This window comes from Monodon monoceros, unplaced genomic scaffold, assembly GCF_005190385.1.
Source record: "Monodon monoceros isolate NGI ecotype Baffin Bay Population unplaced genomic scaffold, NGI_Narwhal_1 Super_Scaffold_13, whole genome shotgun sequence".
NCBI lineage: Eukaryota > Metazoa > Chordata > Mammalia > Artiodactyla > Monodontidae > Monodon > Monodon monoceros.
In genome coordinates, this window is record NW_021703769.1 from 38,889,565 (window position 1) to 38,913,580 (window position 24,016).

The 24,016-nt window shown below is 43.9% G+C and overlaps 1 protein-coding gene across 1 annotated transcript in view; it reads left to right on the top strand.

Annotated features, from left to right (window-relative positions):
• Nucleotides 1-24,016, top strand: part of SPTLC3 (serine palmitoyltransferase long chain base subunit 3) — a 133,630-nt gene that overhangs the window by 104,401 nt on the left and 5,213 nt on the right. Inside the window, exons 11-12 of the mRNA XM_029222292.1 lie at nt 17,388-17,523; nt 22,641-22,770. Coding sequence (XP_029078125.1) covers nt 17,388-17,523; nt 22,641-22,770 — 266 coding nt within the window. The remainder of the gene's footprint in view (nt 1-17,387; nt 17,524-22,640; nt 22,771-24,016) is intronic.

Here is a 24,016-nt window from a genome sequence, read left to right on the forward strand (position 1 = left end):
GTTGTTTTTGGATGGAGTGTCCTATAAATATCAATTAAGTCCATCTTGTTTAATGTATCATTTAAAGCTTGTGTTTCCTTATTTATTTTCATTTTGGATGATCTGTCCATGGGTGAAAGTGGGGTGTTAAAGTCCCCTACTATGAATGTGTTACTGTCAATCTCCCCTTTTATGGCTGTTAGTATTTGCCTTATGTATTGAGGTGCTCCTATGTTGGATGCATAAATATTTACAATTGTTATATCTTCTTCTTGGATCGATCCCTTGATCATTATGTAGTGTCCTTCTTTGTCTCTTGTAATAGTCCTTATTTTAAAGTCTATTTTGTCTGATATGAGAATTGCTACTCCAGCTTTCTTTTGGTTTCCATTTGCATGGAATATCTTTTTCCATCCCCTTATTTTCAGTCTGTATGTGTCTCTAGGTCTGAAGTGGGTCTCTTGTAGACAGCATATATAAGGGTCTTGTTTTTGTATCCATTCAGCCAATCTGTGTCTTTTGGTGGGAGCATTTAGTCCATTTACATTTAAGGTAATTATCGATATGTATGTTCCTATTCCCATTTTCTATATTGTTTTGGGTTCGTTATTATAGGTCTTTTCCTTCTCTTGTGTTCCTTGTCTAGAGAAGTTCCTTTAGCATTTGTTGTAAAGCTGGTTTGGTGGTGCTAAACTCTCTCAGCTTTTGCTTGTCTGTAAAGGTTTTAATTTCTCCATCAAATCTGAATGAGATCCTTGCTGGGTAGAGTAGTCTTGGTTGCAGGTTTTTCTCCTTCATCACTTTCAGTATGTCCTGCCACTCCCTTCTGGCTTGTAGGGTTTCTGCTGAGAGATCAGCTGTTAACCTTATGGGGATTCCCTTGTGTGTTATTTGTTGTTTTTCCCTTGCTGCTTTTAATATGCTTTCTTTGTATTTAATTTTTGACAGTTTGATTAATATATGTCTTGGCGTATTTCTCCTTGTATTTATCCTGTATGGGACTCTCTGTGCTTCCTGGACTTGATTAACTATTTCCTTTCCCATATTAGGGAAGTTTTCAACTATAATCTCTTCAAATATTTTCTCAGTCCCTTTCTTTTTCTCTTCTTCTTCTGGAACCCCTATAATTCGAATGTTGTCCCAGAGGTCTCTGAGACTGTCCTCAGTTCTTTTCATTCTTTTTTCTTTATTCTGCTCTGCAGTAGTTATTTCCACTATTTTATCTTCCAGGTCACTTATCCGTTCTTCTGCCTCAGTTATTCTGTTATTGATCCCATCTAGAGTACTTTTAATTTCATTTATTGCGTTGTTCATCATTGCTTGTTTCATCTTTATTTCTTCTAGGTCCTTGTTAACTGTTTCTTGCATTTTGTCCATTCTACTTCCAAGATTTTGGATCATCCTTACTATCATTATTCTGAATTCTTTTTCAGGTAGACTGCCTATTTCCTCTTCATTTGTTAGGTCTGGTGCATTTTTATCTTGCTCCTTCATCTGCTGTGTGTTTTTCTGTCTTCTCATTTTGCTTATCTTACTGTGTTTGGGGTCTCCTTTTTGCAGGCTGCACGTTCGTAGTTCCCGTTGTTTTTGATGTCTGTCTCCAGTGGCTAAGGTTGTTTCAGTGGGTTGTGTAGGCTTCCTGGTGGAGGGGACTAGTGCCTGTGTTGTGGTGGATGAGGCTGGATCTCGTCTCTCTAGTGGGCAGGTTCACGTCTGGTGGTGTGTTTTGGGGTGTCTGTGGCCTTATTATGATTTTAGGCAGCCTCTCTGCTAATGGGTGGGGTTGTGTTCCTGTTTTGCTAGTTGTTTGGCATAGGTTGTCTAGCACTGTGGCTTGCTGGTCGTTGAGTGAAGCTGGGTGCTGGTGTTAAGATGGAGGTCACTGGGAGATTTCCACCGTTTAATATTATGTGGAGTTGGGAGGTCTCTTGTTGACCAGTGTCCTGAAGTTGGCTCTCCCACCTCAGAGGCAGAGCCCTGACTCCTGGCTGGAGCACCAAGAGCCTTTCATCCACACGGCTCAGAATAAAAGGGAGAAAAAGTAGAATTAGTAGAAGTATGAGGAAAGAAAGAAGGAAAGGAGGAAAGGAAGGAAGGAAGAAAGAAGCAAAGAAGGAAAGAAAGGAGGGAGGGAGGGAGGAAGGAAGGAAGGAGGGAAAGAAGGAAAAAAGACAGAAAGAAAGAAGATACAGTAAAAATAAAATAAAGTATAATATAGTTATTGAATTAAAAAATATTTAGAAAAAAAAAAGGGACGGATAGAACCTTAGGACAAATGTTGGAAGCAAAGCTATACAGAGAAAATCTTATACAGAAGCATACACATACACCTTCACAAAAAGAGGTAAAGGGGGAAAAATCATAAATCTTGCTCTCAGAGACCACCTCCTCAATTTGGGGTGATTCGTTGTCTAAAGGACGGAAGGACGGAAAGAAAGAAAGAAAGAAAGAACGAAGGTAAAGTATAATAAAGTTATTACAATTAAAATTAATTATTGAGAAAAAAATTTTTTTTTAAAAACCATGGACGGATAGAGCCCTAGGACAAATGGTGGAAGCAAGAGTATACAGACAAGATCTCACACAGAAGCATACACGTACACATTCACAAAAAGAGGAAAAGGGAAAAAAATCATAGATCTCGCTCCTAAATTCCACCTCTTCAATTTGGGATCATTCCTTGTCTATTCAGGTATTCCACAGGTGCAGGGTATATCAAGTTGATTGTGGAGCTTTAATCCGCTGCTTCTGAGGCTGCTGGGAGAGATTTCCCTTTCTCTTCTTTGTTCTCACAGCTCACAGGAGCTCAGCTTTGGATTTGGCCCTGCCTCTGCGTGTAGGTCGCTGGAGGGCGTCTGTTTTTTGCTCAGACAGGACAGGGTTAAAGGGGCCGCTGATTCGGGGGCTCTGGCTCACTCAGGCCGGGGGTGAGGGGGGGGAAGGGGGGGCACTGCGTGCGGGGCGGGCCTGCGGCGTCAGAGGCGGCGTGACGTTGCGGCAGAGGCCGGCGTGACGTTGCACCAGCCTGAGGCCCGCCGTGCGTTCTCCCGGGGAAGTTGTCCCTGGTTCCCGGGAACCTGGCAGTGGCGGGCTGCACAGGCTCCGCGGAAGAGGGGTGTGGAGAGTGACCTGTGCTCGCACACAGGCCCCTTGGTGGCGGCAGCAGCAGCCTTAGCGTCTCCCGCCCGTCTCTGGGGTTCGCGCTTTTAGCCGCGGCTCGCGCCCGTCTCTGGAGTTCCTTTAAGCAGCGCTCTTAAACCCCTCTCCTCGCGCACCAGGAAACAAAGAGGGAAGAAAAGGTCTCTTGCCTCTTCGGCAGGTGCAGGCTTTTCCCCGAACTCCCTCCCGGCTAGTCGTGGTGCACTAACCCCTTCAGGCTATGTTCAAGCCGCCAACCCCAGTCCTCTCCCTGCGCTCCGTCCAAAACCGAAACCCAAGCCTCAGCTTGCAGCCCCGCCCGCCCCGGCGGGTGAGCAGACAAGCCTCTCGGGCTGGTGAGTGCCGGTCGGCACCGATCCTCTGTGCGGGAATCTCCCCGCTTTGCCCTCCGCACCCGTCGCTGTGCACTACTCCGCGGTTCCGAAGTTCCCCCCTCCGCCTCCCGCAGTCTCCGCCCGCGGAGGGGCTTCCTAGTGTGTGGAAACTTTTCCTCCTTCACAGCTCCCTCCCACTGGTGCAGGTGCCGTCCTTATTCTTTTGTCTCTGTTTTTTCTTTTATTCTTTTGCCCTACCCAGGTACGTGGGGAGTTTCTTGCCTTTTGGGAGGTCTGAGGTCTTCTGCCAGCCTTCAGTAGGTGTTCTGTAGGAGTTGTTCCACGTGTAGATGTATTTCTGGTGTATCCGTGGGGAGGAAGGCGATCTCCGCGTCTTACTCTTCCGCCATCTTCAAGGTCCCCCCCTCCCCAGTCTTTCTGATGGACGTATACTGTGGGAAGACATTGTATATTTTAGACAGTTTCCCAATCTTTCTCTATTGACTTAAAAAATAAACTCTTGACCTGGAGTGGAATAAAAGTAGCTCAAGGAAAAAGAAAAACAAAGTCCAAAAGACTGAAGACAAATCTCTTCCTTTTATAGGGACTCTGGGGGCTTCTAGTCTGGCTTTTACATAACCACTTCGGCTTCTTTCTCGTAGAACATAGTCCCAGGCCATGGCAGGTATTGAGATCATTGTCATTATGATGGTGCTCAATTCCCCAATGCTGTGTACTTTTTGGAGGCAGAAAATGGACCCTGGGCATAATGCTTCCCCCGAAGAAGCTAAAAAGACATGAAATTGGAACAGCTCTGGAAGTCAGACCAGAACAGGAGAGAATGTATATTTTGGAAGTAGTAACACACTCTCAGAAAATCAGGCCATTTTTCTGAAAGAGAGGATGTGATGAGACAGAAAATTATAAATTGCATCAGTATCAGAAAATTATAAATTGCAATTGAAAACATACAATTTAAACACATGGACATTTCGGTTCATTATCTGAATCAGATGGCTTTATTTTGAGTCACCCCAACTCTCTTATTCAGCCACACTTTGGTTCTTTTGAGACCATGGACTAAAAGGAGGCTAAGAGGCTTTAAAAAGTATCAAACTTCTGATGTTCATCACATCAGCACCCAGCATGTGACTAATCAAGGTAAACTAGTCACAAGGGAAAACTGAATTCTAAGCGCAGGTAGAAAAATAAAACTAGCAACTTCATATCGAGATTGAATTTATATGAAAATATGATTCTACTCAACATTGCCTTAAGTATTCCATCTACTTTAGGAAGCACTAAACGCTGTGTGCTTCTGTTACGTACATGTGGGCAAATGCACTCCACATAATTCATTCTGTACCATATCTGGGATTTTATAAAAATGTTTTCCAAAGACTTAAATTTCTGTTCTGTATTCAGTTCTTAGGAGAAGGAATTGAATAAAATGGCAAGGTCTTTCAAATAGCTTCATTAATTTATGAACCTCAATCATTTTTCTTTTCTTTACCCTCTGGAGAGGAAACTGAAGATAAAAGAAAAAAGAGTGAGACTTAAAATATAATGCATTCGCACTGGAAAATACAACCATGCCTCATTTTTAGATTATTTTGTCTGGATTATTTCATTCATCCTGATCATTTGTGAGATTTTATCATGAGATTGGCAGGTGAGGTACTGACCCTGCTTCTAACCCAACATGGACTTGGAGAAAGTGGCCCCCGCGCCTTCCAGCTGTGACCTTGGACCTTTGCTCTGGTCCCTGGAACAGGGCACACATATTTTTACACTTGAGTTTGATAGGTTTAAAAAACGGGAGTGACTAACTGGGAAGATTTAATGCTTTGAAGGGGGAAGGAAAGGAGTACACTGGGTGACAGCAATTCACTCTCCAGAGTGGAATTTTCTCACTTTCCTACTGTTTATATTTGACACAAGATCCATTCACAAACATCTCTTGTAAGATGTTGCTTCTCGGCAGGGCAAGCTCTTTGGGGGCTGCAAACTACACTTATCCATCCAACTATCAAGCTTATCTCGTGGCTGTTCTTACTGACTTACTCTTTACCGAGAATCTCTGTGAGGAAGAGACAGTGAGAACCAGAAAGGACTGTGATTAGGGAGATGATACTGTGATAATTAGACACAGAGTTTTCAAAGGTCATCTCAGCATCTACCTTGGCACAGAGTTCGGCGAATACAAACCTGACTTCCTCCAAGTTCTTTTCTCCCCCTAAACCCAGCCACACATCATTGGTTCTGTCCCTCTGAAGTCCCTCCATGAATGCAGAGGAGCCCATAGAGAATCCCACCCATAATGGGCCGTCTGAGGCCCCTGGCATCCAAGGCCCATGGCATTGTTGAGGGAGGACCCAGCCGCTGCTTCCTAAATATATTTGCCACTTGGTTACCAGCTGGAGATGCAAAGAGAGGCAGAGAAAGAGACAGAAGGCACGGAGGGCTGCGTTTTCTAAATGGTTTCAAGCCAGTGGCCTTTCAACAACAGCTAACGCAGAACAGATGGCTGTGCTACACTCGGCTGGCTTTCAACTGAGGGGCTGCCTCTGTCCATGATTAATCACCTGTGCTGGGGGTTAAGAAAGTTCTACCTGGTTTTTGTGGGGGGGGGAACCTAAGGTTGGGGTCAGCAAGCAAAGTGACAGGTGTTGCCTCTCTGCCCTATTGCTGCTTACGTGCTTGTAGGACCACGCTGCGGGGAAGCGGGTGGGCATCCAATAAACACAGAATTAGCCAACCTGTGGAGCCCCAGCTAGGAGGGGACGTTTGTCTGGTTGTGCAGAAATGGCTTGAAAAACGTTCCACAACGTTCTGTCCCTTCATTTACTTCGCCTTAAGAGTTAGCCAAGCGTAGAATTTTATGGCAGTTCAGTAAATTCTGCACTTGCTTTGAGGCCTTAAAAGATTTCCCCAGCAAGAGTGTAAAGAGAATCTGTTTGTCTTTTAGATGGCACTGGGGCAAAAGGATAACATGGCCACTTCCTTCCTCCCGTCCTACAAACAAGATATCCTTTTACACCATGAGTCCTACAGAAGTTACCTCTTCACTCTTGTTTCCTCTGTGTGGATGGAGCCTGAGATGGGGGAGTTGTGATGTAGCACACATGGAATTCTCTGCTAGTTCAGTCCAACTGGAGAAGAACATGATTCCAGCTGCAGGATCTTTGAGGGTGAAGGGGAGTTACTCTTCCACATTGATCTTTGTTTTCTCCATCACGGGTTCATTTTCAGCTCAGCAGCAAAAACCCCAAAAGCGGGGGAGTGCCGTACCCCAGCCCAACTCTTGTCTGGAGAAGTTTGGGGAGAAAATCAGGTCAGCCACAGCCAGGGAGGATTAAGCAGGTGGATTTGTGGCTGGAGAAGGCCAGCCTGTGCTCTAGGCTAGACAGAATGTATTAGTTCTCTATTTCTACGTCACAGATGACGACAAACTTCGGGCTTCAAATGACATCCGTTTATTATCTCACAGTCTCCTGGGGTCGGGAGTCTGGGAAGTTTCTTCTCTGCTCAGGCCCTGGCAAGGCAGAAATCAAGGTGTCAGCAGCTTTTTTCTGCAGTTCACACCCCTCTCCCAGGCTCACATGTGGTGGTGGCAGAACTCAGTTTCTGGGGGTTGCAGGACTGAAGTCCCGGTTTGCTCGTCAGCTGTCAGCTGGGGCCCCTCTCAGCCCCTGGAGACTTGAATTTCTTACCATGTGACCCCCTCCATCTTCAAAGCCAGCAGTGGAGAATCTCTTTCTTCAGAAAGAGCCCAGTCCTTTCTAAGAGCTCACGTGATTACGTCTTAAGTACTGGTTAATGTCGCTAAAATGTATTTTGTTTTTGTAAATTAGGACTTTATGTAGTTAGATTTCCAGTGGTCATATGCTTCAACTTGAATACTGAGAATGAACATTATTCTGGTGAATATTTAATTCTGGGGGTTAAGAAAATATCAAAAGGCATGTCCTGGGCACCAAAACAAAAAAAACAAAAGAAACTGAGGAGGGTACAGGAACAACCAGATTGGCTGTAGACACCACAGGTCACTTCTATTGATCACAGAGGCCCAGCCTTAGAGGGCAAATCCAAGCAAGTCAGTTCAGTCTTTGGTGAAGACTGGAAACTAATAGTTTTCAATATTTTTTTGAACCACAGAATTTTTTTTTCAAATGAAATGTACGTGGAAGTCCATTTTATACAAATTTTTTAAATTTTACAACACTCTTATAGGACTTATTGTGTGCCAGACACTGTCCAAAGTGCTTAAAATCAAATCCTCATAACAGTATGAAATGGGCATCCTTCTCATTATTATCGTCATTGTCATTATTCACATTTTACAGGTGAAGAACCTGAGCTGCAGAAAGATGAAATGCCTTGCCCAAGATGGCAGAGAGGATTTTTAACCCAGGAAAATTAGGCTCACGGTCCTTGAGCACTTGGCAGAGTTGTTGTTGTCATGGAGACAGTTTGGAGGGTGGAGTGGTCCGATCTCCTAGCCGCTGAGCCCCTCCCTCAGTTTTTCCCTGCACCCCCTCCCTGAGGCTTCCTCAGTGCACACCCCGCCCAGCAGACACTTTGAAAACCAGAGGTTTGAATCATGCGCACGCTGCCTCGATGGGGCCTCCTAGAGGCTACTTTCGTTTGCACTGTTTCTCAGAGCGCTTTCAGGGGACCCCCATTAACCCAATTCCTCAGCCAGGACCTCTCCTTTGACTTCTTGCCACAATCTTTGCTGAAGCACATCTCACCCACTTCTGCTGCCACTCTGGCCTCCTTACATGTCTGGCCACCTCTGGTTTTCCCCTTATCCTACTCCACGTACTATACACTATGACTTCCTCTTCCTAAACCCCCTCAGAACATGGCATATCCTGTTCGTGATGCTGCCCTGGCTCCCTAGTGCCCACCACCTCTTAGGTTGGCATCTGCAGCCCTCTGGGTCTGATTCCACTGATCTTTCTCATGACTGTAAACCAAACGTTCTAGGCAAGTGAGATAACCATCCCTCCTGGCATACAAGGTGTTCACTTACCACTTCTAGGTCTTTGCTCCAAACTCCCAGAGCATTCCTTCCATGGGGCGTTCAATTTTCTACCGTCTGTGATTATTACATACTTTTTCTAGGCTATAAGCTCCTTGGAAATAATAGACATATTCATCTTTTAATTCTTTTAATTCTCCCCAACAGCCACTCACACGGAAAAGTACGAGACAACATTCTCCCCAAAGTCCTGGGAAATAGATTGTTATCATCCCCATTTAACAGATCAGTAAATTAAGGATCAGATACGAGTGACTTCCTCATCTCCATAGAAAAAAGAAAAGGGCAGATGGGAGCTGACACATGGACCTGTTGATGGAGGGGAAAAAATGCAAAAATACTTGGAGACAAATTGCTCTCTGGAGGCTTCAGTTAGAATCAGCCTTATTATCTTCATAGAATCAACAACCACAACAGTTTATGACTACGAGTGATGGTTCAGAACTGGGGTGCACACCGCAGTTACCCAAGGGTAGGTTTTGTAAAAGGTCCACACCAGTCCTTCTGGAGCAGAATCTCTGCAGAAGAGGCTTACCTGTGAGTATTCCAGAAAAAAAAAAAATTATGCCCTGAAGACTCTGGTGTGTTCCCCTGTTTAAGAACCACCAATTCGCAAGGCTCCCAAAGGCCCCAGCCTCCCAAATTACCCCATTCGATGTGTAAAACTCCATCATTAGAGACTTGCTAAGATACTGCTCTCTACTTAAATGCAAGTTAACGTTAAATCTTATCACTCATTCTGTAAGGATTCAAGAAGCACTACTATGTTACAGGCCGGCTGACTCTGTCTATATCCATCTTATGGCTCTTCTCATGTGTATATTATCTGATATGTGCTCTCTCTACAGTTAGGTTATTTCTTGCCAAATAGCCCCAGAATTTTTTCATCTTCTCCTCCATCTTAGCAGCTGGCTCTTGTACATAGTGAGTGCTTTTCGTTTGTGAAATGTATGAATCCATGAATCATGGGACTCACACCTCATCAGGAATGAGTTTACAAGCTTCTTTCAAGGAGCAGACTTTGACAGACTCTTAGGCACCGCCAATTTCCAGGTCAGCTGTGCAATGCATGAACAGTCTCCCAGCCTTGGTTTCCCCATCTGTGAAGGGGGCCCAAAAGCACAGCTCCTGGCTCATAGTAGGTGCACAAGACATGTCCATTGTCACCTCTCCTTGTGGATTAAGCCCCTGACGGTGTATCTGAGCAGTGGGTGGGGAGGTGGAAACAGGAGCATGAAATCCTGTCGTGTAGACAGCCGTCCACCCTGACGTCCGGCCTGCCCACTCCGCTCCTGTGTGCATTCCACAGGGGCAGGACTGAGCGTCCTGGACCGTCCTTGGCACACGAGTATGTGACTATAAAGCATGCTGTAACCTTGGAATCCAGACATCAAAAGGGAGAGCTTCAGTGCCTGATAAAAATATGTGTTCCTCTCAGCAAACCACTCCAAACGCTGTCTTCTCCATCCCACTGGGAAGCTTGTCACCGCTAATGCGATTCTTATGATTCTCGCTGCTCGGTAGCCTCTTGATCTTTCCTGAGATCTCTCTGCCCCGAGTGTGTAGGAAACAAAATGTCCTGTCTGCTGTCCAGAGCTTAAAATAACAGCTGGGTTCCTGCTGCCACATTGAAACTTTACTCCAAGGTCTCTCCCCAGCACCCCTGCTCCCGCCCCCTCCCCATGCCCGGAGCAGAAGCCTAGTGTGAGCACCAGACAAAGAAGGGAAAGGAGGCAAGGGGGCAGGGGTGGGGGGAGGGAGGCCTTCTCAGACCACCGCGGGCACTCTTGAGGATCAAACTTGTTGTTCAGAAAGATCGACTTCTTAAGTTGTGAGACATGTTTTAGGGAAAGATTCTTCCTATCTCTAAAGAAGAGAACCGCATTTCCCAAGCGTCACTGCCTAGGAGCATGTTCGAGGTTGCCCAGCCTGTATTCCGCACTGGTGAAAGGAGGGCGGTGTGTATTTCTGCATGTGCCTTTTTCTGCCTGGGAAATAATAAAATAAGTCCCCCCCCCGTGCCACCTGGGTCTATGCGCGTTTCCTCTGTTAGAGAGCAAGCTTGCAAAGTCTGCAGAAAATAGAGTGTCGTTGGTATTGTCTTGCAAACTCATCAAATCCGCCTCTTTCACTCAGTCTTACAGGGGGAAATGCCTTTGTCCTCTTTTGCCAGCAGGTGATGTTTCGATGTTTCGACAGAGAAAATATTTTCCTTCTTTAGCTTTTGACAGGTCATTCTGGGAGTGTCTACTGTCCACAATTCCTTCTGGCCCTCTGGAGATTGAGTTGATCTGAGCATATTTTTGGAAATGCCACAGATGATTGTTTTTATTTGGGGATGGCATGGCTTTGTAGTGGTGACACTTTGGGTTTTATTTGTTTTCCTTCCCCTGCCCCAGCTGTTTTTGTTTTAATAACATTGGAGAGAAGGTTAAACCTAGTCCATCTCTCAAGTTGGCAGAGCTAGAAATCCAAGTGGGTAGAATGGCAACCTACAGGTCATCTGCCCAGCTGGGTCCATCCCTGATTTTATCCAGCCTCATGAGAGGGGCGAGGTTGACAGTGAGGTTGGTCTCAAGTCGAGTGAGCACTTTGGAGCCGATAACTGTCAGGGGAGCAAGTGATCCCACAAACATACCATTGGAGACCTCGAGCACTCAGTAAATGCTGGGATGTCATCTTGCCAAACAAGAGGCTAGGATATATGCCCAACTTTTACTTTCCATGTCCAACCAAGGAGCATGACTCAGCCAAGACACAGTCAGGCACCTAACACAGCCATGCATGGCCTTGGGGGTGAACTGGTAATGGCCATTGTTTCTGAGACATCTGAGTCTCCTTGGCTGCACCTGGTGAAATCCGAAACTCATGCTTGATCTCATTACCAGAGATGCTGATTTCATTGGTCTGGGGTACAGTCTGGGCATGGGATTTTGCCAAGCTCTCCAAATGATTTCAAGGTGCCACTGAGGCTACCCAGAACTATTGCTAACAGAAAAATGTAACTAACCTTTCAAGTACCTTTTTCCCAGACACAGTACTAAGCATGTTCCTGCATTAACCCTTTATTTCTCCCAATCTTCCTGTGAGATAAGCTTACGTATCGCTACGTGAAACTGAGGTTTCAAAGCCTTACGTTGTCCAGGTGGAGTTTGGTTCCTAGTCCATTTAACTCCAAAGCTTATTCCTTTTCCAGAGGACCCAGAATACAGCAAAATAAGATACTCGTATAAACTCTCCAGCACTCTACATAAGAGATCCGATCCTTCACTTATGTATCTGTGCGGAGCCTTCCCTGACTTCTATGTATTATAATAGGTGGAAGGAGAATCAGAAACTAATTAGGGACTTTGTGTATTGCAAAGGGAAGGTCACTGCCTTGCCCGGTCCCCATGCCATGCGTGGCCATCCCCGTACGAAAGGACAAGTGCTAAAAATTCCTTCTACTTTTATAAAGCGCTCTTCAAACAAGGATCTCAAAGCACAACATAATTAATAAAATCACCCACATCCTGTAGGTGAGTAGCGTTTTATATGTACAAATTTCTCTCTGCCCCCAGGCCCTCCAAGAGGAGGAGAATGTTTCCAATTTTCCAGGGTGAGCAATAGAGTAATTGAAAGGAGCTGTGTCTTGGCCAACTCAAAAGACCTCAAGGCATTTATAGTGACCCTATGTGAGAAAACATGGTGACCACGAAGTGTGTCATAATGGCTTGTCAGCCATGCTGTGCTAAATGGTTCAAAGAGGAAGAAAACAGGGCAAGAATTAAACATTCAGTTCTCAAGAGTCAGCTGCCCCTGCGATCGATATTCTGATCTGTTTGGTCAGCTCTCCAAAGGATCTAGAAGCAGTAAAATGATGACATTAGCTAGTGATCCAGTTACTTGGGTTAATCAAGGCAGAGAGGACAGACGGGGCCAATTAAGTAGCTGGGCAGCCCAATGATGGATGAGTCATTATGGGCAAGTGCAAAGATAATGCCATTGGGAAAAGCAATTTAAGTCATTCATGCACTTCCAGGCCAGGAAATCCTTCTAGTCTGTGAGGGGGATCATTTAGGAATCATCAGACTCAGCCTGATGAACTCATCTATTCATTGTGCAACTAACAATCAACAGAAGAGCTGAACACACAGGGGACAAGCCATATGGAATACATTTTGGTAGCTGGGATGTATATCTGTGCCTTCATTTGAATCACCTTCTTTACTTTCGTTTGTTTGTTTTTAATTTTATCGGAGTATAGTTGATTTACAATGTTGTGCTAGTTTCAGGTGTACAGCAAAGTGATTCAGTTATACATATATTCATTCTTTTTAGATTTTGTTCTCATATAGGTTCTCACAGAATATTGAGTAGAGTTTCCTGTGCTATCCAGTAGGTCCTTGTTGGTTATCTTGCTTCTATATAGTGGTGTGTACATGTTCATCCCAAGCTCCTGGCTTATTCTTCCCCCCATTTCCTCTTTGGTAACCATAAGTCTGTTTTCAATATCTGTAAGTCTGTTTCTGTTTTGTAAATACATTCATTTGTATCTGAATCGCCTTCTTTAAAACAGGTCATACTCTAGCCCCTCTTCTGTTGTTTTGTTTTTTTTTTTTAATTGGAGTATAATTGCTTTGCAATGCTGTGTTAGTTTCTGCCGCACAGCGAAGTGAATCAGCCTTATGCATACACACATCCCCTCTTTTCTTTTCCTTCTCCGGTCCCCAATCTCTCCCTACTCCTTACGTTCTCATCTTCCTAAACACACACAGTTTCAAAGTGTATGGATGATAGTTTTATTTTTAAGTAATGACAAATATTTTCCTTCCTCACTGCTAGTTCTGTCCTTCAAATAGGTTGCTCTCTGTACACATACAAGTTTCCAAGGGACACTTCAGCATGTTACAAAACTGTTCTTTTTTTTTTTTTTTAAGCACAAAAGAGGCTTGTGTCTATGCAACAAACTTTATGCAAATGGGAGGTTGGGGGGTGGGATGAACTGGGAGACTGGGATTGACATATATTCACTAATATGTATAAAATAGATAACTAACAAGAACATGCTGTATAGCACAGGGAACTCTATTTCACTTTGCTGTACAGTAGAAAGTAACACAACATTGTAAAACAACTCTACCTCAATTTAAAAAAAAATTTACGCAAATGGTCTACACTTCTCCAAATCCTTTACTTGTATTCATGTTGCAAATCTGGAATTTTAGGGGAGAGGACTTATCTTATTTTTAAGGAGGTGGGTAGGAAACTAAAAGCCCATATGAATTAAAGTAAACCATACTTGCAACTACCTGTTTCTTTAAAACGAAAGTCCTAATCAGGAACCCCCAGAAAAAGGTTATCCATGACTGCCATGTTGATAACTCTAATGAACGCTAGTTCTTCTCCTGACTTACCTTCTCCCTCTCTGATTTCTCCTGTTTGTCTCCCTTTTAAGCTCATTCTCTCTTACCAACCATTTAGTGTTGGATTCTCTAAACACTGTATTCCTGGTTTTTTTCGACAGTTGACTCATTGTTCCATTCTCGTCTTGCCCTATACTCAACCACATCTTGCTGGTTCCCAGCCACTCTGTTTTCTACAAACTACAGTAGCATTGCGTCTGTTTCCTGTGCCAGGAATTCTCTCCTCTGGTTCTTTATCTTGTTAACATTAGTCCATCCTTCAGATCTCAGCTCACTCATCATATATTGCCTTCCTCACGCTTGGTCCAATCTCTCTACTATGGACTCTCATAACACCACATAGCATTCTTTACCACACTCATCAGAGTTGCAACTTTATATTCATTTGTGTGATTTATTTGATTAATGTCTGTCTCCCCCATTAGCCTATAATCTCTTCCCTGTTTCTGTTTCTTCTCTTCCTGTTGCTATTGACCAACCTTGCACTGCCCACTTCTCTTCTTCACAGGCTACCATAGCTTCTACTGACCAATGGCTTCCTCTATCTCATAGATTCTGATAATACGCTTTTCTCTCAGTGCCCCTCAATTTCTAGTCTTCCTCCAATTGTTGGTTGTCTCTAAATTTTTTTACATTCACACTCTACCAGCAAAACAATCTTATTGGTTTGATTCATATGTACGATCTCTTCAGCAAACTTCTCATGACAGACCAACTCATGGTTCCCTGGGCAACACTCGAATGGACTTCCCTAGGGTCAAGCATGTCCTGCATCCATGGGCTGTAGCCAACATAGTGGACGGGTCAGCTTTCCTGAGAGAGTACGATAAATCAGATACTTTCTCCATCACAGTCTGCTTGCTGAGAACTGGCAGAGCTGGGGAGAGATATTCCTGGAGAACCAGGATTGGGGAAAGAGTAAAGAGTAGAAACAGAAAACAAGCAGGGACAATTGAGGCATTCAACAACCTCCTCCACTCCTCCACCTCCTTCCACTCAACGAAACCACCATTCCTTGGCATACATTGTTAACAAATTTAAGATGTCACAGGAGTCAAGTCCATTTATATCTGATGAGCAAAGTAAAACTCTCAACGGAAGATCTGAAGTGTTTGCGGAGTGATAGAACCCAGTGAAAAATGTCAGATGATTAGATTTTAAAAGCACCTTGGAAGGGTAAAGGCCTGTCTACTTCTGGTTCATAGTTACTCCTTGGGAGCAGCCCTTCAGGCCCCAAAGTGAAGGGGTTCACCGGTCCTCCCTTGTGGCAGGCCCTGGACTCTAGTCTTTGATGCTGTACCCCATGCCCTTACAACATGAGGCTGCCAAAATCTTGTTCAGCCCTCAATCTCTCAACTGGCTCTACTAGAAAAAATTGGTATAACAATGATCATAACAGCTGTTAGAAATGAGTTTTACTGAGCTTGAGGAGAAGCGATGGCCACCATCCTTTATCTGGGTGGACGTCATCAATTGCTTCTCTTGGACAGAGCAACATAATGTAGGGTTAACAGCACAGATTCCAGAACCAACTGCCTGGGTTCAAATTCTGGCCCTGCTTCCTACCAATTATGTGAACTTGGGTAAGTTACTTGTCTCCTCCTCATGTATGACAAGAGATTATAGCATCTACCTCAATATAGTTGTTGTGAGGACTAAATAAATCATTAAATGCCAAATGCTTATAACAAAGTTGACATTACATATCTGTGAGCTATAATAATTATCGCTGTTGATATTACTATTGTCCTTAAGAAGTCACCTCATCCAATTATTGGCCACCTGTATTACTCAGGACATATCAGCTCATATTCTACTGACATATCAGTAGAAATTCAGCTCAACGTAGCTTCAGTAAGAAAAAGAAATGTAATGGTTCACACAGCAGGGTAAGTCCAAAGGATGGACTCACTTAGGCACCGCCAGACCCAAGAGTTCCAATGATGCCATCAAGACTCTTGCTGTCTTGTGCCTTGGCTTTCTTCTGAATCAGCATCATTCTCAAGGAGGTTTCCTCCATGGTGGCAAGGATGTAGCTTGAAGATGACCTTGTTTTTACACTTCTTCCTCAGTGGATTTGAAAGATTGGTAGGCCCTGGTTGTGTTCCATCAATGACCCAATTATCAGGGGGGTGGAGTATTCCAATAGGCCAGGTCTGGGTCACACAATACCCCTGTAGCCAAGAGGAAAGGTGGAGCCAACTCTACCTGAACATCATGATCCCCTGGAGGAAGGATGCTGAGCAGGAGATACCCACTGCTCAACCCTTTGTCAAGGCACGGTCTGGGGCCATGTCTCCAAGAAGAAACTAGAAAACTGTGATGACATGTTTATTGAAATTTTTATCCATTTTCCATCTAAAGAGTTACAAACACACTCAGGAGTGATGTTCAAAATATTGAATAACTGGTAGAGTAAGAGTTGATCAGTTTGAATGGATGCCTGACCAATAAGAATGGAGGTCAGCTGTATCAGCAAATTCCTGCTAAATGGCAACGTTGCATCAAATGCAAACATTGGACTGATTTCTCAGGGACTTAAATATCCAATCCTATTCAATCTTCCTTATTGAGCAAACACTCTCTAGCTTTGGCTAGTTTACTCACTTACCTGATTAGAGGCAGAACTGAGTAGACAGATATCTCCAGAACTCTTTCTACTCTTCAGTTCCCTTTGGTCATCTCATAATGTGTGTGACCTTCCCACTGGGATACGCACTTAAGACAGAAGATAAGCTTTTGAGCTGAAGTACCGATAACCTTGAAATGGGCACATGTACCTTGCTTGACCTTCTGTTGGGGGCCAACCTTGTCATTTTTTCTGTCTGGAGAAAGCAGAGGGCCCCCTCTTCCCTTTCCTCTATTACTCTATCACCACTGAGTGCCTCACAAAATAGCCCCAGTCTCCAATGGATCTATCTGTCCAAGGATATGCTACCCCTTCAAATTCAGATTGGATGAAGTGTTCTTTGATTAGAGACCTAGATGAAGGGTTACTTAAAGGGCCAGCTCAGCTTGGCTAAAAGGCCACAACCAACAACTGGTATGGGGTGGAGTGTGTGTGTGTGTGTGTGTGTATGTGTATGTGTGACTTCTTGTCACACTCTCTTCCCTTGAACTAATGTGCCTATAGTACTTAGCAGAATCCACACACAATAGGTGTCTAGTAAATGATAGTTCATCTCCTTCCTTCTTGCTAGACACCCTTCCTGCTCCCCTACTACCCTGCAGCCTAGCCTGGCTTTGGTTGCCAGCAGTACCCAGCAGCACCATTCCCCCGGATCCTGCCTTCTAGACTCAGGGCAGATCCCAGGCATCAGTGCCCACACCTGCTCACCGGGAGATATTTCCCTACCCTACTTTGCCCTTCCAACTCTTAATGCAGGACTGCAGAAAGACTTAGGAACACTTGCCAAGACAGTCTGACCTTTGCTTCCCTCTTCTGGGTGGGAATTGATGGATTTCATGCCTGTTTCCTTTCAGGGTTGCAGAGAGTACAGCAACTTGCAGAAAACACAAGATACTTCAGACAGAGACTGAGTGAAATGGGATTCATTATCTATGGCAATGAGGAATCTCCCGTTGTTCCCCTGCTCCTTTACATGCCTGCTAAAGTAGCGTGAGTATCCAGCGGACTCCCAGAATAACACCTAAGCTCCAAGGTGATCTGACAGAGATGGTGCTTTTGACACCACGGGGCTCTTTCAGCATAGGTATTGCTTTGCACTTTGAGCGGGACGCCGAGTTCAGAATTCACTTGTCCAGCTTCTCAGAAGCTACCTGCCTGCCCATCAGCAAGACCTTTTCACAGATCTTGTGGGAAGGGAGCCAGGTACTGCGGCCCATCATTTCCAAGCTCTGTGAATTGGGTGGAGTCACTTATCTCAGGCCTCAGCTGTAAATTGATGATGATCCTGCACTTCTTCCTGCCCCCAAGATCTTTCTCAGGGAGAACCTCAAAACACCATCTCTCCCAACATTCAAAAGCAACATTACCAGGCTCTATGCTTTCTCCCATTGCACTCTCACGGCCATCCTCAAAAGAAGGCACCCTCATGTGTGGGAAAACTGAGGCTGAGGGCTGTTAAATAGCTTCCCAAAGCCATACCGGTCAAGCAGTAGTAAAACCAAGAGGCAAACCCAAACCTAGGCTTACTCCAAAGCTCTTGCTCTTAACGAAAAATGTTAACACCACTCCTGTACGCTTATTTGGGGTTGTTTTCCATCGATTGCAACTCTGAGGTTGAGCATTAGTAAAAACTGCATAAAGAGGAAAAATGACTTTTCTCAGTATGGCACAGATGAATTTACACGTGAGCCATCTCCAATCTGCTAGAGAATAATTAACTCTGTTGTTAAAAGGAAGTTAATTAAACTCCTTTCTAGTATGAAATGTTTGCGTATCTGATGAAGCACATGGTAGAAAGTAATTCTCAACAAATGTTTATCAGATTCTAGACATCCTGACACTCCTTTAACACAACCCCATTGTTGGAACTTTCCGTTTGATTCTCTTAACAGTCGAAGTAGATTGGCAGAGTATTAGACGTAGTATAGAAAAGAGGTTCTGGAGCTATTAGTTGGAAACTCATGATGGATAGGACTGAGTTATATGTTCCTAAAAGATGGATTTTTTGGAGTACACTTTTGGGTCATTTCACCACAGCAAAATAATAAGCAGTTAAAACACACACATGAGTTGCCCCATGCACCACAGCCGTCCACCACTCAGCCCTTTGTTCATAGATCTGGATCAGGAAATCAATGCGTGGAGTAGCCAAGAAGACAGTGTGCTTCAGAAATGTCATAGGATACTGCTCTGTGCTAATGGCAGGAAGGAGTGACAACGGTCATTCCAACTGGCAGATAACCCCAAACCCTTTACCATCTGATCTTGGATGACAGGAAAGAAAACCCACGTTTACTCAGAGTGGTTGGGGAAACGGTATGTTCTGACCCTACATGTAGTCCATGCCTATCTAATATTTTATGATTAGCTCAAATGAAGACACCAAAAGTAAACTTGTTTCATTTTAGAGAGTGTCAACACCAGAGGGTGGCGGTAGGTAGTGTGCTGGATACTTCTGACTTTGATGATGGAAGCTGGAATTAGAACCTCAACAGGCTGGGAACATGAATCCATCCAATGAGAAGAGTCCATGAAGAATAAAAACAAATGCATTTCAATGCAAGAATTCAAGTGCACGATGACAGAACAAAAGAGAGAGTTCCCCTCCTCCTTTATATGCCAGGAGTCCTAACTAGACAAAGCTAATGTGAAAAAGGAAAATTAAACTGAGAGGGAGTTTCCTGGAAAACTTATGTTCTAAGGTATAATGAGATGTTTGGAATGAAAAAGAAATTTGACTCTGCCTCTTCCTAGCTGGGGGATCTAGGACAAGTTAACCAACCTTCTGAAGCCCCACTTTTCTCATATTGAAAATGGGATAGAATAGGACCTATTTCCTAAGATCATTTGAAGATTAAACAAGATGAAGTCTATCAGCATTTGGCATGTCATGTCTTAACATAGGAGCTACTCAGTGTTGGCTGTTATTATTAATAGTATTAATAATGTATATAAAGCACTTCAAATAGTAATTGACTAAGCACTCAATCAGTGGTAGACATCATTATTACTACTACTACTACAGCTACAATGATGATAATTGTTCGTTTCAACAGAGTATAAGATTGAGTCATCGTGGTTGCATGGCTAAGGAGGCGCTAACATTGCTGGATGTTACTTATATGCTAAGGAAGGCTCTTAAACCCAGCTGTCACCCATTGAAGGTGGGATGCTTAGCCCTGGTTTACAAATGAAGACACCTAGACACCCCAAAGTCAACCTACTTTCTCAGGGTCACTCACATTGTAGGCACTAGAGGCCAGAATTCAAACCAGTTGCATTTGCCTCCTAAACCAGTGCTCTCTTCAACGCACAACACAGCCCATAGGGGAAAAGTACACATCTCTTTAAAGCAATGCAGAGTATAATTTAACCCTCTTTAATGTCATCACTGGTGAATCAAAAGGCATCCATTATGACAATGGGAAAAAAATCTAATTATTTGGGTTGTTAAGAAAACATAGAACAGGTTAGTTACAAAAGGTAATATTATCTAATGTTGGCAGGAGTTACTGCTGCCCAATCTTGTTTCCTGCACTGATATTTCTTCAATGGAAAGTTGAAGGCAGAGAACCTTTTGAAATGGAGTTAATTGGCTAAGCCAGTGTATGAGCACTTGTTTCAATTTGCTCATTTAAAAACTTTTGATTTTTCTCAAAGAACTGTGATTACTCCATATTTCCACCTACCACAGAATGGAGACATTATCTCCAGCCAGGTATCCTTTTGGATAAAGTCCTGTTTGCAATTCTACCACTGGAATCTTCTATGGAGTTTAGTATAATGCGATTTCACCCATAAAACATTCACTTAAATAATCAAGAATATATTGTATTTACTATTTGGTACAGGGTTGACATTTTCCATCCTCAGGCCTCATCATACACTCGGAGGATGGTGGTGCAGAAAATGCAGTGATGCTGCGTGCAATGCAATGCTAATGTTGTATTATTATTATTCTTATTCACATAGTTTAGCGTCTTTCAGCCTATGCCAGCTCTAATTTGCTTTGGGGAATACAAACCCAGAGGCAATCGCATACATTAGCTGAAGGAGGCTAGGTTTAGTAGTGTAAGTTTTAAACTTAGAACTGCCCCGGGGAGGCCTCAGGTTAGCCTAATGAATCAACAGTCATATATTTCGTTCTACATTCTTTGGCAAAACTTACTTCCTCTGGTACAAAGAGAAGAGTGCAGACAGTGAAAATGGTCTTTGGGGAGTTCCGAAAACCGGCCCGATCATGGGTCAGGTGGTTTGGACTCTAGCAATAAAAGCACTTGACTTGTTTCTCAGACAATTACGAGCTCTCACCCTGTGCAGTTCCGTGGGCAGCCTTCCATAGGGTGATCAAGAAAAAGAATGGCTGTTTTCAAGCTTCCTCAGTTAGAAAGCTCCATCTCCTTGTAAACTTCGCAATCCAAATCAAAGGCTATATCTTGCCATGGCCAAGCCAGGGGGCCAGAGAGGCTGTGTGTTTGGTAGTTCTTGCAATCTCCATTGCTTTCTTTGATAACCTGCGTTCTACACGAGGAAACCAAAAGGCAGACAGCTAAACGGGAGGAGAATGAAAGACCCCTGCATCGCGGATTCTTCCTGAGTTACGACTCAAGGTTTCTGTGGTGCTGTCAGCTTCCAGCCTAAAATAAGACACCAGCAACCTCTTAATGCTAAGAACAGATCTGAGACATTTATCCTACTTGAGGGCAAAGCATATTAGTGATTAAGGATTCCTGCGGGGAGCGACGGAGCACAAAGGGGAAAAGGCTCACTGGGGTGCACATGCCTGGGTCTGACATTGGATCTCAGAGCAAGAAGTTTACAGACTTTGAGAGCTGGGTATTCTAGAATCGTTACTGAGATTAGCTCTGAAATAAAAAGAGGCTAGAAGCAGTTAAGGGGAAGGAATCATAGCTTAAAAAGGTTTTACTCAGTATCAAAGAGCTTTGTAATTCTATGACCTACAGTTTCCAGGTTGCTTCTACCGACCAGCCTCTGTGTGTGTGCATTTCTCTCCCTCCCTCCTTCCCCATCCCTCCTTAATCCAGTCAATGGGTTTATTATCCCTGAACATACACATAACAAATGAGGAGACCCTTGCTATTTCCTGTCTTTGGCTTGATGGAAAATAAAATCTTTGTCTCTGGAAAGATAACATGGCTTGGGATTGGCTCCTGCAGACCCTCTGACCCTGATCCTGAAATTATAGCGATGAAGTAGAGGCTTCTTAAAATTTCCACACCGTATTATCAGTATTAAGTTTTTAAAGCATATAGGTATGCATCTAACATATTCTTTCTTCAGGTAATTGCATTGAGTAATGGTTTTTATTCCTTAGGAACCCTGCAGACAAAAGATTTTACATATGTGCAGACTTGTTAAACCAGGGTCACGTGCACCAGTATTTTCTGCTCAATGTCAAAGACTCTGTGCACGTAACTGTCTAATGAGTGCGCCATACCCCACAGTACACACACTCAGTTATGGGTACCATCAAGTGACTGGCTGCCACATTTCCTTATCGGTTGTATCTGAGAGAAGTTTCATTTCTTCAGTCATCTTCTACTTACTTTAAAAAAGTAGGGACGGGCTTCCCTGGTGGCGCGGTGGTTGAGAGTCCGCCTGCCGATGCAGGGGACGCAGGTTCGTGCCCCGGTCCAGGAAGATACCACATGCCGCGGAGCGGCTGGGCCCGTGAGCCATGGCCGCTGAGCCTGCGTGTCCGGAGCCTGTGCTCCGCAACGGGAGAGGCCACAACAGTGAGAGGCCCGCGTACCGCAAAAAAAAAAAAAAAGTAGGGACTTCCCTGTTGGTCCAGTGGGTAAGACTCTGTGCTCCCAATGCAGGGGGCCGGGGTTCAGCCCTGGTCGAGGAATTATTGGGTTGGCAAAAAAATTCGTTCACGTTTCTCCGTTACATCTTATGGAAAAAACCCTAAAGAACTCTTTGGCCAACCCAGTAGATTCCGCATGTCACAACTAAGACCCAGTGCAGCCAAAATAAATATAAATTAAAAAAAAAAAAGTCAATTAGCCACATTCCTTTTTTTTTCTTTTTGCAGTGTAATTTTGTCATCTCTCAGTTAACCTCCTTTTTAACATTTCCCTTAGGGCTTTTGCAAGGCATCTATTAAAGAGAAAAATCGGCGTGGTGGTCGTTGGATTTCCAGCTACTCCCCTTGCAGAAGCCCGGGCTCGGTTCTGTGTTTCAGCAGCACATACGCGGGAGATGTTAGATGCAGTAAGTACTCCGCAGCCCAGCAGAAGCGACAGGATGGGGCCCTCGGATTCCGAGCACGTTCTTTTACTGAGCTTGCTTGGGTTTCCCTGGGTTTCTCTTGGATGGTTTAAGAAAACAACACTAATAACACTCACTGCTAAAAAATAAAAATAAAAAATAAGGGTATCCTGACAATGCCCAACAATGTGATCAACTCAGCAGATAGAAAAGGAAGTCAGCTCAGTGAAGACTTGAGTCAAGTCGGTGTTTTGGTTTCATAGCAAAGACCCACTGAGTAGCCAGACATCCTGCTCTTTGCTTATTCTTAAAGGCAGACGCTGATCTCATGTGCTATTTCAGCAGTGACTGCCTGCATCCTGGCACTGCTCACAGCCACCACGTCCATCACAAGAAAATATGACCCAAATAAGCCACATGTTGGAAAACCAACAACAAAGACAGATCTGTCATATAAGCTCATCCTACATGAGGTGTAAAGGATTTCAAAACCACATTTCATTGTCCTTGGATTTCGATCTCTGTGTGAATGAATAATATCAGAGAACCAAGCCAGGTCAGTCAGTTTAGGGTTGATGAAACTGTCTTATAAAATCAATGCAGTTTAGCAAACACTATCAGGTGTCTGCTCTATGCAAAACCCTGGGGCAAAAAGTCTAAGAGAACATACTATAAAGAAGCACTTCATAATAATATCAGACAGAATAAATTCATCTCAAAAAAGAAATATAGACAACTGCATGAAGGTGGAGTGGGTTATTATGGAGCTATTTGAACAAAACAAGAGACGACAAGGTCAAGGGCAATGGAAACAAAAGAAATGGATCTAGGAATAGACGTTATGCATGCATGAAGCTGCCAAGACTTGACAAATATTGGATGCAGGGCACATATGGGGTGAGGGAATCACAAATAATCCGAGGTCTCTAGCCCTCTAGCAAATAAAGAACGGCAAAACTAAGCACGTATATGAGATAAGGTATATGGCAAGGAACAGCATAACACCAACAGGACTGGGGGAATAAAACGAGCTCACTTCTAGACATGTTGGGATTACAAATCTATGGGCCAGCTGTGAAAAAGCAAACTATTATATATAGGATGGATAAACATCAAGGTCCTATTGTATAGCACAGGGAACTATATTCGATATCCTGTGACAAACCATAATGGAAAAGAATATGGAAAAGAATGTGTGTGTGTGTGGGGGGGTGTAACTGAGTCATTTATACTTCAATAAAATTTAAAG